At 46.9% G+C, this 16,296-nt stretch overlaps 1 protein-coding gene across 1 annotated transcript in view; it reads right to left on the bottom strand.

The window, feature by feature from the left end:
• Window positions 1–16,296, bottom strand: part of NUP205 (nucleoporin 205) — a 525,888-nt gene that overhangs the window by 105,611 nt on the left and 403,981 nt on the right. Inside the window, exon 33 of the mRNA XM_069227955.1 lies at window positions 11,717–11,838. Within this exon, the coding sequence (XP_069084056.1) occupies window positions 11,717–11,838 (122 nt within the window). The remainder of the gene's footprint in view (window positions 1–11,716; window positions 11,839–16,296) is intronic.

The following is a 16,296-nucleotide window of genomic DNA, read 5'->3' as shown; positions in this document are numbered from 1 at the left end:
GAAAGATTACCGATTTAGACCAGTTGATGGAAATGCCCGCGAAGCCCTCAAAGCGGACAAATTCCTGCAGGATGGGATCTAAGTTGTCCTCAGGATTGATAAGATAAAGGGTCACATCGTCCGCGTATAGTGATATTAGAAGGTTTCTAGAGCTGAATCCTATACCTCTTGCAGTAGGATGTTGCCTAATCCTCGCTGCCAACAGCTCCATAGCTATGGCAAATAGCAGCGGGGAGAGAGGACACCCCTGCCTGGTACCACGCAAGACAGGGAACGGTTCAGACACCAGGCCATTCACCCGCACTCTGGCTGTAGGCAAAGTGTAAAGCAGGCGAATTTTCCTAAGCAGCAGCGTACTGAAACCCATCCTTTTCAGTATATGGAATAAATAGGGCCATTCAAGCGTATCAAAGGCCTTAGTGGCATCTAAAAACACCACGGCAGCTCTGACCTCGGGGTGTAGGTAATGTAATGCAGCGAAGATCGTTCGCAGGTTGTGGGAGGTCGCCCTTCCCGGTATAAAACCGGATTGGTCAGGGAGTGCGATCCTCGACAACATTGGCTGCACCCGGTTCGCGAGCAGTTTGGCCAAAATTTTCACATCTACATTAATCAGAGATAAGGGCCGGTATGAGTTTAGATCGTCAGCAGGTTTATCCGGCTTCAGCAGTGTGATAATCAGCGCTTCGCGCATAGTGGCAGGCAACACCCCTCTCTCCAGGGCCTCCTCGTACACTGCTAGCAACCGGGGCGACAGCTCATCTATGTATGCCTTATAGAAAGCTGTTGTCAGACCATCAGGTCCCAGCGCCTTGTCAGGCGGCAAGCTCCTGATAACTTGTGCCACATCTCCGGCATCTATCAGGAGGTCCATATATTCTCGGTGGTTATTATTGAGCCATACCATCGCAATGGAATCTAGGAAGGATGCAAGCCCCTCCGGGCACTCATCCTGGGTGTTGGTATATAAACGAGAATAAAACTTGGAGAATGCTCCTACAATTTTCTCCTTGTCATGAAGCAGTTCGCCATCAGTCGTGCGCAGTTCATGAATATACGTCGCGGGACGCGGCAGTCTAATCATATTTTCCAGGACCTTCCCCGGTCTCCCTCCCTCGCCATAACGTCTCGCCTCCGCATATTTCCCTAAAAACTTGACCTCCCGCATCGCCTCCTCATCATACTCCAATAATTTGGTTTTCAGCAGCCCGCCACCTCTAATTCTCCAGCCTCTAAGAAAGTGCGTTCGAGTCGTTTTATATCGGCTTCCAGCGCTACCAGAGTGCCCCGTATCGCCCTCAGTACACCCGCCTGCCGGGCTATACATTGGCCCCTAATGACGACCTTGAAGGCCTCCCATAGAGTCGCCTCCGTGTCCACCGATCCCACATTACGCTCAAAGTAGTCAGTGATATCAGTCCGTATCTCCTCTCTGAATGCAACATCAAGTAGTGCTTGGGGTGGGAGTCGCCACGAGAATGCCGGGAAAGGACCACCAGGAAGTAGTAACCTCAACATACAGGGCGCATGGTCGGACAACGTGCGGGGCATGTGCTCTACCTGCGCCGTCCACAGTGCAACATCCCGCAACACCAGCCAGAAGTCAAGACAGGACCACGCGCCGCTATAGGTCGATATACAGGTGCCCTCCCTCAGGTTCCCATGCCTACCGCGCCACACATCAACCAGCGCACCATCCAGCATTATTTCCCGCAGCGCGGAACCCGCCAACGGATTCAATGTGCGAGCTACCCCCTTCCTATCTGCTTTGTCATCAAGTACTGCATTGAAATCACCTCCCCATACAATTGTATCGCATCCAGTGGCTTTCACTTGCCCCCAAAGCTTATGGAAGAAACCTGGAGCGTCAGCATTAGGCCCATACACAGCCACGAATACTACCGAAACACCGCACACAATGCCCTGTACCCAAACAATCCAACCCGCGTCGTATCAGTATCGCCACCCCCCGGGCATAGTTGGAATAGATAGCTGAATAAACGTGCCCCCATCTGGTGTGACACAGTCTTTGGGCAGGGGCGGTGTTCAAATGAGTTTCCTGCAATAGGCAGACATCCACACAATGTCGCACCAAATATGCATGTACCAACCTAGCCTTCCTGTGGTCGTTGAGCCCCCTAACATTCCAGGTGAGACAGTTCAAGGTTTTATCCACTCTGGGCATCTCCCACACACACTATGTAAAGTGCAGTAAGACATGTTGACAATGACCAGGCTGTACGCTCAAGACACCACACAGATAGCATACAATAGATGTTGGCAGTGAACAACAAAATAACAACCCCAACCAACCGCCCCCCACCCACTCCAACCCCCCAACCGGGTCGTAGATTAACCATCCCCATAGCGACATTTTAATAAACAAGGGAACATTCCTGAGGGGGTGTGGCGATGCCGGCTACTTCACCGTGTGAAACGGGGTGGCCGGAAGATCTGCAGGGGATCCTCGCCGCTCAAAACCTAATGATTTAGATCTATCTAGAATAGCAGATGACAAAGATTGAACATCAGGCATCACAAGTGCACTACCCCCTCCAGCGGATAGAAGTCCACATTCAAATAGGAGCCATTCCCCACAGGATATAGTAGATTGGACCCGCGTTTACTCATTGTCGCAGAGCCTGCTATCCATTGCCTCCGCAGCATCCCTGGAACGTTGTGCGGATTTGCGTCCCACATGTTTGGCGAACTTCATCGCCTCCTTGGCATCAGTGAATATGTGGGCAGACCCCTCGAAGGACACCTTTAATTTAGCCGGGTAAAGGAGGGAGTACGGGATTTGCACCTGCAGAAGAAGTCGCTTTGCAGGCAGAAACTCCCGGCGGGCAGCCTGGACAGCCGGGGTGAAGTCAGGGTAAAAGGAGATGTTATTGCCCTTGTGCACGATGGATCCCCTCTCCCTTGCCAGCTTAAGGATCAAATCTCGGTCTTGGTAGTTCAGGATTCTCGCAATTATGGGCCGGGGCGGCGCTCCAACAGGGGGCCTCTGGCCCAGCGACCTATGCGCCCTCTCCACCGCAAACACCGCCGAGAGACTAGGGTCAAACAATTCGTGTAGGAGTTCAGTGACATATGTTTCCATTTTAGTTATGGCAGTGGTCTTCGGGATCCCCGTGATGCGTAGATTATTGCGCCGGGACCGCGCTTCCAAGTCCTCATTCTTCACATGGATTATTCCCAATAATTTGTCCATGTGCAGGAGCTGGTCCCTCGTTTACACTTGAAACTCATGACACTCAGACTGGCGAGCCTCAAGCGTGTCCAACCTCGTCTCATGCGTCGCCACCTGTGCTTTCACAGAGTCTAACTGATTGGTGAGATTGTCCAGCTTAGTATCAATATTGCGGAGGCTAGAGCGCATCTCAAGCATCAGCGTGCACAAATCTTCGCCATGATCGTCAGCGGCCAGGTCGCGCCCCTCCGCCGCCTGGGGCCCCTGCTCCAACTCTCCCTGACGCGTGGAGCGCTTATGATCAAAGTTCAGCTTCGGCTGCTTAGAATCATGCTTCCCCATGGCAGAGAGAGATCCACCGGGTCCCGCCGCGAGCTACCAGCAAAGGCCCCCAGCCACCTCCGCATCCGAATAGCCGCAGCAGGACACCCCCACCTCCTCCACGGCGTTCTCGCTGACTGATTCCAGAATGGGAGCCTGAGGCTCGGGCAGCGCCCACCACGCAATCCCTCCCGAGCAGGACCGCACCAACAAGCCACGATATCGCCGCCAGCACCTCCACTGGGTTCCCCTATATTGACTCTCCGCTTTAGACCAAAACTGCTCCTCCTGCACTGCGGTGTTTGCGCACAGGCTCCCAGTCGCCTCACCTCTGCATCATCGGAGCACGCCACCTGCGGCGCCCGGGCAGACCAGGCACTACCACCTCCTCAAGAGCTCCAGTTGTCCCTCGGCATCCGTGAGCTCCCGCGCCGGCACTCAGCCGCTCACCAGTCCACGCACCACCTCACTCTAGCACCGGTGTTTTGACCCCAAAATGGCCGCCGCCGCCTCCAATATCTGCCACTCAGACACCCGCTGCAGGGTCAGCACCAATGTTCAGCGGGCCACCTCCGTCCGTCGGAGTGCAGCCCAAATGCCACACAGATAGCTTTAACAGGGGTCCCCACGTCTAACCGGCGTCGTCCGCGTCGGCGAGTAGCGCTCCGACCCTAGAGCCGCCACCTGGCTGCACGGCTCTTCGAACTCCACTCTTAGGCAGCCCAGGGGCCGCCCCAACACCCCAGCGCTCACAGGATCCCACGAGCGGCCTCAACAATGCCGGGATCCATCAGCGTCACGGCGCTGTTCCAGTCCAGGCCCCGCCTCCAGCACACGCCCCGGGCCCGAGTCACGGCTCACCTACAAGCGAGCCCCGGCAGGCGCCTCCGCCAGATCCGCCCTCAGGCCGCGCGGTCCCCCAGCTCTTCTATGGCAATGGAAGGTGAGAATTTCGTGCCTCCGTCTGTGTCACTCCACCATCTGCACGTTTTCTACCGGTTTTGGCAGCTTAGGCTCGCCCCGATGTGGAGGATAATTGTAGGATTACGATCCGGCCAGCGGAGCTCCCTCAGAGAGCGGCCATTTTGCTGCTCAGCAGGCCACGCCCCCTCGAATCCACCTTGGTTGACCACCTGCTGGACTCCCTGACTACACCTGCAGCTTCAACACGCAGGACCCTGTGACCGCCAGTACTCCCAGACGGTGAAACCCGATGCCAAAGGACACCCCTGCATCCGTCACCCCTGGGCTCTGGAGACCAGGATCAACGGTGCACCTACCTTCCTGGGCATCTCAAGTCTTCGACCTACCTGCTTGTCATCCCAGACTGGCTTCCTAGCCAAAGTCTGCAGCCTGTCTTCGCAAGGACCAAACTCCCATAGGAAACCATTGGGCATCCGATTTCTTAATGCACCTCTGCACTCGGCCACCCCAGAGCCAACTGGTGTGGTTATGATCAGTGCCCAGTACTTACCTTAGCTCCCTGAGATTGGCCACATAAGTCGCTGTTAACCCTGTGTTTGATGAACATTGAATTTCCTCCATGTGATAACATTGACAGAACTCTGAAAATTGCACTGTCCACTTTTGAAACTGCAACGTATTTATGCTTAGAAGTCTACTTACCGGATTACAACGTTCTTGGGTTTGAAACATATAAAAAAAAGAACTTATTTTTCTAAATTGGTCTCAGATTTATTCATTGAGTGTGCGTCTCATGTACTGCCTCTGTGAGTACAACAAATGCTTAGCACTACCCTCTGATAAGCCTAAATGCTCGCCCACACCCCCACAAAAAGAGCATTAGTCCTATCTACTTTTGCCTCTGCAATACCAATTGGGGATCCACTGGACTCTCTGCACAGTGTACGTCATTTTAGGGCACTATAGAGAGAGCCAGCTTCCTACAGCAGCAAACGTTCCAATTCCCTGCTCATAAAGAAATCATGAAAAAACTCTAGTGCTAGATAAGTCACACCCTCTGCAAGCCCACATTATTATTATTACGCACAGCTACCCCAAGGGGTTTCCTGTGCAGGGCAAAAAATGGCAGGGTGATCAGTACAGAGGCTTAGAAAAAACAGATCTTCAGGGCCTTTGTGAAAAGTCAATACCAAACATGACTAGGTTCGGAGTTACCATTATGTAGTTGGACCACTGGTACGTATAAACAGTACATAGCTAAAATGGCTTCCCTGCACTTACGAAGTCCAGGGAATTGGAACTGGAGTTCGTAGGGGCACCTCTGCTCATGCATGGGTGCCCAAACACACAGGGACCTGCACCATGCCCTTTGGGCTGGAAGGGCCTACCATAGGGGTGGCTTACAGTGACCTGGTGTAGTAACCAGCAGTGAAAAGTTGCATGCTGCTTTTCATACAGGCTGCAAATGGCAGGCCTGCAGACACATGGGTGGTAAAATACATGCTGCAGCCCATAGGAGCCCCCTGGTGTACCAATGCTCTGGGTACCAAGTACCACATACAAGGGTTTTACAGGGGTACACCACTATGCCAATTGTGTGGTATAAAGCATACCAAGACAACCACATTAAGAGGAGAAAGCACAATCACTGGGATCCTGGTTAGCAGGATCAAAGTGAATACAGTCTAAGCACACTGACAACAGGTACAAAGTGAGGGCAATCATGCCAAAAAGAGTGACACTCCTTCAGATATCCTTAATCCTAAAATGACTAATCTGGGATCTTCCTCTGGTTGTTCAAGAAACAGATGTGCTTACCCCTCTAAACGACAAGCACTAGCAGAAATCTTAACCTGGAACCTTAATTTATCTTCCAAAGTCTCTACACTCTCATGGCACAAGAAGGGTTTAAATCAATGTCAGCATTTCTGATCAGGAAATATGCTAGTCACTGGAAACATGTACAGACCATTTTGGAGATGACTGATTTTGTGCTAAATAGTTTTTCTATCAAAGCTTACTGTACTACCAGATTTAAAGGTTGACATAAGAGGGGGCAAACCTGGCACTGCTATCTGTACCAGGTTTTCTCTCACGTCAACCTTTTTTATGAGTTGGTATGCGAGAGTTCCTAGGCTCGCCATACGTAGTTCTTTGGAACAGGTCTATCAATGACATTTTGCTCATTTAGAATGGTATGAACACGTTTTGATGAAGCATCACATGTGCTTGAAAGCATCACTCAGCTATAGTAAACAAACAAATCCAATATCTGGATTTAGCAAGAGCTGTGTAGGGAATGGCAGCATTCCAAAAAAAACAATTCCAAAGTCCACCACTCTCAGTAGCTTACATTTTGCATTACATCACCCATACAAACCACAAACAAAAAGGTAAAATCCCATATTGGGTATGCTTAAAACAACACTGTAGCACCTCTATCAAATATGAATGTGAAAAGTCACAATCTTTAGCTATATTTAGAGGTTATCCAATTCAAATGTTATAGCAAACAACATCAAAAGGTGGAAAGGTCACCAGATATCACATTTTAATGAATAAGATAATGAAAACAAGATAAAAACAACATTTAATAACATCAATTTAGCCTTATAAATTAATGTAGTGACCGAATTCTTAATAAACATTGGGATATTCTTTTATAAGGTGAAAGCTTGTCAAACATCATACCTAGTTCAAAAAGATGAAAATCTTGAAACTTAACCTAAGCCCCACTGCGACTAATAAAGATGAACAAACTAAAAATACTTTGAGCTGGCTAGCTGAGCCACCAAAAGGGTTCTTCAAATGTAATTCATACAATTAATGTACATATACCCCAGAGATGACATCTACCTTTCAAGATGAATTGAACAGAGGGACACTTCAAGTTAATGAATTTCTGAATTTGAAGAAAAAGAATGTGTTAACATGTTTAAGTGTGTATTGCTCTAAAGAGTTGAAAAGTGCCAAGAACATATTAGGACCATCAAGTATTAAAAAAAAAAGTCTCATTCTTAGTGCATTTTGGAAAGAACACAATTATGTGACATGATAAATCTTCAATGTTTTGAAGTACAACACAAACGTCAATAGTTAGGGAGGGAATAGGGAGGAATTTCTAAGACATAAGGAACTATAGTGGTTGGAATGCTTACACACTGTTAAATTTTGACTCTCCACTGATCATGAATGTAACACCATGTTAACTTGAATAATATTTTATGCTTAGTTGTAGTCTTGTGGTTTTTTTATACTATACCATTTGTCTAGTGGTATGGATGAACTGAATCATTACAAACATCGCTGTCAACTAATTTTAGAGATGTTTTAGAATACTTAAGTTTGAGCCAATTGGGAATCTTAGACTATACAATTTATTGTTTGTAACTCATGAAGATTTTATTTTCTAAAATCCAACTAAATAGTTAGTTGTATTTAATCAAATTTATTTAACTCAATTTAAAAAACATTTCACTAATAAAATAAAATTAGTTATTAAAAACCCATATATGAACATTTTAATTTACAGTATAACAAGAGATCTATTTAATTAACTAAAATATTGCATTCTAACAAACGTCATTCTAAACATTTTCTAAACTTAAATGTGTGCTGGATAAATATTTCAAATAGAATAGCATTAACTCCAAGGAATGTAGGTTTAACAAAAAAATAAATGCTGGTCTGTAACATCTAAAATTAAAAATGTGGAATACTGGTAACAAACATTGATTCCTAGGCAATTTATAGAAGTGGCAATACATATTAAAATGAAACAGATTGGGCAGAATGGTTGTCACACTGACATTGAGACAGAGTCTTCCATAACACCTTCTTTGGGAAAGTGACCATTGCATTGACTCAATTCAGCCTAAAACAAGTTAAAAGAAATCTGTGTTGAACATCAGTAGTGAGTGAAAGGTACGTTTTGATGTACAAGTTACTTACCTTCGGTAACGAAATATCTGGTAGAGACCTATTCTAGTTGCATCAAACTGTGCTACGCTTTGGCTAAAAAGAGACCTCCTGAAGGCTTGCATGCTCATTCTACCAGAGCAACTGCTGCTTCCACTGCGTTAGCACACGGAGTTCCTGTCATGGATATCTGTCAGGCAGCTACGTGGGTAACCCTGCACACGTTTGCTAAGCATTACTGCCTGGATAGTCAGGTCCTTTGAGACGGCTACTTTCGTCGTTCGGTCCTGCAGGACCTTCTAGTATGATCATGGTTCGCAGCCCACCATTGAGGATGGCATTGCTTGGGTATCTATTCTAAGGTAAGGAATCTGCAACTAGAAGTCTCTATCAGATGTACAAGTTACTTACCTTTGGTAACAAAATGTCTTGTAGAGACACATCCTAGTTGAAGATTCATTACCGCCCACCCATCCTCCCCGCTTGCAAACTGATTTATGTGGACAGGGATTCCCTCTTTCAGGTCCTTAGCGGCTCTGCGCTCTCGCATAGAAAGTCGTAAAAGAAACTGACGTCACTGTGTGAGGGCGGCGTCTATGTACTACTCCGATGTCATCACTGCGACCATGACGCCTATGGAGTCGACCGACGCCACCTACCAACATGGAGACTACCCCCCCCACACCCCCCAGAAACGTTGAGGAGTACAGCTGACCCCTCCATTTTTTCTGTAACTTCTGTGCCTCACCCTCTGTTAAAAGGATCTCCTGGAGCATAGCTATGTAGCATAGCTATGTAGATCCCAGTGTGTCCCAGTATGTGTGTGTGTGTTCGGTAGCGCTTTATAAGAGTACCCAGTCCTCTCACATTCCAAGTGAGGAGTCGAGTAATGTCACCCATCCGGCTCAGTGTAGATAAATCTAGCTCATCCAGCCACCCCATCTCTTCGAGCGCCGCAATCTCAATCAAAACAGTGCCTGCATCATCCAACCCCTGTCCCCCTCTCCCCCCCCCACACACACAAACACACACCCCTATTCCCCTCCGTAAACAAATCAAACCACAACTCGTGTCTCATCAGTTGAACCAAACCCAACTGGCCTATAAATCTACAACAAAAAAACTTTTAAATAAATGCACGAGTAACATCTACCCTCTGGTCTACTTTATCTGCCAAGGGCCAAAACCTGAGCACAGGTCAGCTGCTGCCAGCCCTGGTTCCAGGAAAGGCACTATAGTGTCCCTACCACTCACACCCGATAACCATACAAATTCCATTTACACACATTCACTCTGTCCACCTCTCGTGCCACATGGAGGTGAGCAGGACTCAATCACACCCCAATAGGGGTGGTGGGGGAGAGGACTCTTCATCGTCAGTGAGTGGAGAGTCCACCAGACATTCCAAGGTGGTGCTAGTCAAATCAGCAGATGTCACTGATTCCTCCAGAGCCCTGGCCTGCTCGTAACTCCTGTCTCAACTACTCTTGGTCCAATGTGCCATTTCGTCGGACCACCATCCTAGACCTGGATACAGACCGCCATCTCGGTCTACTTCACTTCCTGTTGTTCGCTGTCGCCATACGTATGTCTCTCAAACCACCTCTGGCCTCACTTCGTCCTCCAGACTCAATAAGGCCATCCCCACGTATCTCCCACATGTCCTCCGATGAGGTGAAAAAATGTGTACGGGCTTCATGTAAGACACTGTTTAGCTGGGAACAACAGCATGTGCTGAAGGCCCATGGCCCTCAGTTTCTGCTTGATTCCAGAGAATGATTGTCTTTGGTGTTGTGGTGTAGTCTGGGAATATGCAGATTACGTGATTCTCAATGGATTAATCTCCTCCACTATGGATCCCCTGTAGTATAGCGCCACAGTCTCTATAATTTAGTATCTTTGCTATGTTGGACCTAAGTGTAATCCCAGGAGGGGGTGCCAGCGATCTGTGGGCTCTTCTATGACAAAAACTGAATCAACTTCTCTAGGAATAGTTTGGAATTGCTGAGATTTAATCCGTAATATCCGAAACCCTAAAGTCAGCGAGTCGAGACATGGCGAGACTGCTGGTATAGCTTGGCAAATACTCATTCAAAAGTTTCCCTTGAGTAGGTGAAATAAAATTAATAGAGTTTGAATGTAGACAACCCCTGCTGACATATACATGTGCTCTTTCAACTTGTTAGGAATTACCTTTCTGAACAGAATGGAGGCATTAACTAGGTGTAATGGTGTAAGGGTTGCTAGGTGACAAACATGATTAATAAGAGTAAAATAAATCCACAGAACTACATGAAAAACAGGATAATGTGAAGTATGGTTAGGTCTGTGACAACTCATAGTTCATAACAAGCATTCTCAACATGCTAATTCTCCGACTGCCTTAAGTTATTATGATAAACAAATCATGAATGAGAACCAAGATTACCCCTTTATCTGCATTTATTTTTAGTCTTCATTAGAATGCATGCATGCACCACAGCTATAACAATGTCTCTGGAACATAATAGACCTTTTACTGATGAGTAGAGGTAAAAATACAATAAAGTTTGTTTAAAACAAAACCCAAAAGCATCCCATGTCAGTCATTAACTTTTTCTTCCCCATGTACCTCGTGTATAGGTCTTTTTGTATTTATTGTCATGCTCACTGACTACTCATCATAAATGTGCCCATCTGAGGGACACCACCACTTGCCTCCCTTTGTCTCTTTATGTCTGAGTTGTTGAAGTCAATTCTTCTGGAATGTGTTCTGGATTCAGGCAAATGTATCCAGCACAAGGAACATTAGCAAATCGATGTTTCATCATACAGGTTCAACAGGGGTTAACAAGGGACTTTTGTACCTTCGGGAAATGTGAGAGAAGAGGAGGCAACAAAAAATATACATTTTCTTCTGGGCCCACTAACTAGAGCCTAGACAATAGGGACTCTTCTGAAGAGAGAGTCCTTAGTTGTGGGACTGTGAGTCATAAGAATTTGAGAGAGAACAGTTTGAGGATGAAATCAAATGCATCTGAACATCTTTATCTTACGAACGAGCAGGAAGTCAAGGTAAAGTAGTAGAAGCTAATGCACAGCAAATTTCAGAAAGGTTCATCTTCATAATAGCTGAGCAATGCAACAATCAACTTACTGCTCAATAAGCGACATACAATGTGGGCTACTGAAGCCTCTATATGAAGAGTTACAGCTTTCCACCTCATTGGCCTGTTAAGTAGTCATGTGACGTAGAAGATAAATAAGCATATTCTGTCACTTCATATTCAACGTTTCTATATTTAGGTTACTGGGTCAAGGGATACTGTTCAAGCCAGATTCAGATATTCCTGATCCTGGCAATCAGACTATCTGACTTACCCATGTTGTTCTGTTTCTGGGCGCATATCGTACACACCGCACTGTGCTAGCCGTACAATCACCCCAGATCTCAGCAGCTCCAGAGCCCCTTGCTGGTTTTTCGCAACTCTGGTCAAGAATGCCTGAGAAATACAAATCACAGTAGAGTAAATATCAGAGTTCTTCTTATGAAAAAAGAGCAACTTAGTTATTTTACTTAGATCATTTCCTCTTCCTTGCGTCTACCAAACATCTTGCATCCCTTAGTGCTTCCAGACAATATGGTTCACAGTGTGACCTTAAATACTCAATCTCTCATTCTTTTCTCAAATGTACGCTTTATGCCGTAAAACAAATATATTGCCATTCTAAAACTGCCTTGCCTTCACGATGTCCCAAATCTTTATAATAACCAAAGGCATCACTGATTGAATTTGTTAGTTTCATTTGTCCGACCCTTAGTCGAGGCTCATTTCTTTACTGAAGCTGCACTGCTTATTGGTGCTTACAAAAATGCATTAAAGGCTAGGACAATACAGCCCTTCGTTAATGGCACTTTACAAATAACATGTAAATAGATATTGTCACTATATACTGGCAACACCTTTAATGCAGCTGTTCATATGTTTTTACTTAAGGCTGATAAAGGAGATGCACGATTTACTTAAGGAAAAAGCTAACAAAACTATAGAGGAGAGATTTTATATTTATTATTTTATGAATATTAGGGGCAACTGTAATTGCAGGAATGTGTTTGGAATGTCAATTTATAGACAAAAGTGATTTTACAGCATGGAAAGGAATTCACTGGATGTTTGATTTGGTTATGTTTTAATAGGCATCTGGTGAGAAGATAGGTAGATTTGAGTGGAAATAAAATACCAGCTATGCCCTGTTGCACCATATGTAGATACGTCTGCTGGCAGTGAAGGCTGTGGGTGGTACACCACCTCGTCAGACAAAGACAACACAAACTAACTCCCTGAAATTCTTCTTGGGTCTGGCTATTATTCATCGTGTGAGACATACAGTGAATGCAGCATAAGATGATTCATTTTGCCCCAAAAGAATCACTCCTGTTCTCCATATATTATGTCATTAAATAAAAAGTCCATAGAATCGATGTATAGCATCTTATAATTTGCTTTTTTTAAACAAGTTTCCACCCCTAATGTTCATGCTCTGAAGATATATGAATTTGTAATGATCAGATGTGCATCGTCAGGCTTTGGGTGACCCTTTAGCGTTTCATTCTTGTTTTATAGATTTTGTTATGTCTTAAACTTGGTGAATGGTAGATTTAAAAGTAGATGTACATTTTCGGAGCAGAACAAAGCAGGAAAGTCCTTAATCAGATTGATTAAAACAATTGCTATTTACCCATGTGTGCTATGGTTGAGAGGGTTAAAGCTTTTTCTCAGCACTAGAGCTGAAGGTGTTTGGCCATTTACCTCCAGCAGGAGACATGACAGGTGAAGGGTAAGTTTTGTCCTGCTGTGGGTGCATCGTAACTACTTGGAAGGGTCTTATACCATGTGATTTATCATAGATGGGAAGGGCCAACCCAAGTGACTTCAGACCCACTTCACCATGCCGCTTCATACCCACCATTCCCCATATTCTCGTTCAGAAAACGATGGTAACTGTGGAAAGTAACCAAACTACACAGAGCTTGTGGAGGGGGAAGCACTCTGGAACAGTGACAGCAATCACAAACCAGTTACTTCGGTAAAGCTTTTTCTGCTGTATACTCTATTTAACCGCAGATTGCTTACCTGTAGAGTATTCCCATTTTCCAGACTGGATCCGAAGGATTTTTCAGAATGGCCCCTGTAAGGAAATGCCTCCTTGGCATGGTTACCCCCTGACTTTTTGCCTTTGCTGATGCTATGTTTTGAATTGAAAGTGTGCTGAGGCCTGCTAACCAGACCCCAGCACCAGTGTTCTTTCCCTAACCTGTACTCCCTTGTAACTGGTACCCCTGGTACCAAGGGCCCTGATGCCAGGCAAGGTCTCTAAGGGCTGCAGCATGTCTTATGCCACCCTGGAGACCCCTCACTCAGCACAGACACACTGCTTACCAGCTTGTGTGTGCTAGTGAGAACAAAATGAGTAAGTCGACATGGCACTCCCCTCAGGGTGCCATGCCAGCCTCTCACTGCCTATGCAGTATAGGTAAGACACCCCTCTAGCAGGCCTTACAGCCCTAAGGCAGGGTGCACTATACCATAGGTGAGGGCACCAGTGCATGAGCACTGTGCCCCTACAGTGTCTAAGCCAAACCTTAGACATTGTAAGTGCAGGGTAGCCATAAGAGTATATGGTCTGGGAGTCTGTCAAACACGAACTCCACAGCACTATAATGGCTACACTGAAAACTGGGAAGTTTGCTATCAAACTTCTCAGCACAATAAATGCACACTGATGCCAGTGTACATTTTATTGTAAAACACACCCCAGAGGGCACCTTAGAGGTGCCCCCTGAAATTGTATCCAACTATCTGTGTAGGCTGACTGGTTCCAGCAGCCTGCCACACTAGAGACATGTTGCTGGCCCCATGGGGAGTGCCTTTGTCACTCTGAGGCCAGTAACAAAGCCTGCACTGGGTGGAGATGCTAACAACTCCCCCAGGCAGCAGCTGTAACACCTGGCGGTGAGCCTCAAAGGCTCACCCCTTTGTACCAGCACCGCAGGACACTCCAGCTAGTGGAGTTGCCCGCCCCCTCCGGCCACGGCCCCCACTTTTGGCGGCAATGCCGGAGGAAATAATGAGAACAACAAGGAGGAGTCACTGGCCAGTCAGGACAGCCCCTAAGGTGTCCTGAGCTGAAGTGACTCTAACTTTTAGAAATCCTCCATCTTGCAGATGGAGGATTCCACCAATAGGATTAGGGATGTGACCCCCTCCCCTTGGGAGGAGGCACAAAGAGGGTGTACTCACCCTCAGGGCTAGTAGCCATTGGCTACTAACCCCCCAGACCTAAACACACCCTTAAATTTAGTATTTAAGGGCTTCCCTGAACCTAAGAATTTAGATTCCTGAAACTACAAGAAGAAGAGGACTGCTGAGCTGAAAAACCCCTGCAGAAGAAGAACAGAAGACACCAACTGCTTTGTCCCCAGTCCTACCGACCTGTCTCCTGCCTTCCAAAGAAACCTGCTCCAGCGACGCTTTCCAAAGGACCAGCGACCTCTGAATCCTCAGAGCGACTGCCCTGCTTCAAGAAAGACAAGAAACTCCCGAGGACAGCGGCCCTGCTCCAAAAAGACTGCAACTTTGTTTCAAAGGAGCAGATTTAAAGACCCCTGCAACTCCCCGCAAGAAGCGTGAGACTTGCAACACTGCAGCCGGCGACCCCGACTCGACTGGTGGAGAACTAACACCTCAGGGAGGACCCTCCGGCGACTCCAAGACCGTGAGTAACCAAAGTTGTCCCCCCTGAGCCCCCACAGCGACGCCTGCAGAGGGAATCCCGAGGCTCCCCCTGACCGCGACTGCCTGAACTCTAATTTCCCGACGGCTGGAAAAGACCCTGCACCCGCAGCCCCTAGCACCTGAAGGATCGGAACTCCAGTGCAGGAGTGACCCCCAGGAGGCCCTCTCCCTTGCCCAGGTGGTGGCTACCCCGAGGAGCCCCCCCCTTGCCTGCATCGCTGAAGAGACCCCTTGGTCTCTCATAGGAAACTATTGAAAACCCGACGCGTGTTTACACACTGCACCCGGCCGCCCCGCGCTGCTGAGGGTGTACTTTTTGTGCTGACTCGTGTCCCCCCCCGGTGCCCTACAAAACCCCCCTGGTCTGCCCTCCGAAGACGCAGGTACTTACCTGCTGGCAGACTGGAACCGGGGCACCCCCTTCTCTCCATTGAAGCCTAAGTGTTTTGGGCACCTCTTTGACCTTTGCACCTGACCGGCCCTGAGCTGCTGGTGTGATAACTTTGGGGTTGCTCTGAACCCCCAAAGGTGGGCTACTTTGGACCCCAGTCTCAAACCTGTAGGTGGTTTACTTACCTGCTAAAACTAACATTACTTTACCTCCCCCAGGAACTGTGAAAATTGCACTGTGTCCACTTTTAAAACAGCTATTTGTGTTTTATGTAAAGAGTATATATGCTACTGTAATTATTCAAAGTTCCTAAAGTACTTACCTGCAATACCTTTCAAATGAGATATTACATGTAGAATTTGAACCTGTGGTTCTTAAAATAAACTAAGAAAAGATATTTTTCTAATACAAAACCTATTGGCTGGATTTGTCTCTGAGTGTGTGTTCCTCATTTATTGCCTGTGTGTATGTACAACAAATGCTTAACACTACTCCTTTGATAAGCCTACTGCTCGACCACACTACCACAAAATAGAGCATTAGTATTATCTCTTTTTGCCACTATCTTACCTCTAAGGGGAACCCTTGGACTCTGTGCATGCTATTCCTTACTTTGAAATAGCACATACAGAGCCAACTTCCTACAGCCCCTGTGTGTCAGCATTGGCAGCGTGCAGCTCAACTTCAGCTTCATTCCTTCCCTGGTGTCAGTTTCTGCATATCGCCTGCACCCTCGGATGCAGATCACAAAGACTAATTGTTTGTGCCAGTGT

Source organism: Pleurodeles waltl, chromosome 4_1 (assembly GCF_031143425.1).
Source record: "Pleurodeles waltl isolate 20211129_DDA chromosome 4_1, aPleWal1.hap1.20221129, whole genome shotgun sequence".
NCBI lineage: Eukaryota > Metazoa > Chordata > Amphibia > Caudata > Salamandridae > Pleurodeles > Pleurodeles waltl.
The sequence above is the reverse complement of the archived record's forward strand: the minus strand, read 5'-3'. Positions and strand labels throughout refer to the sequence as shown.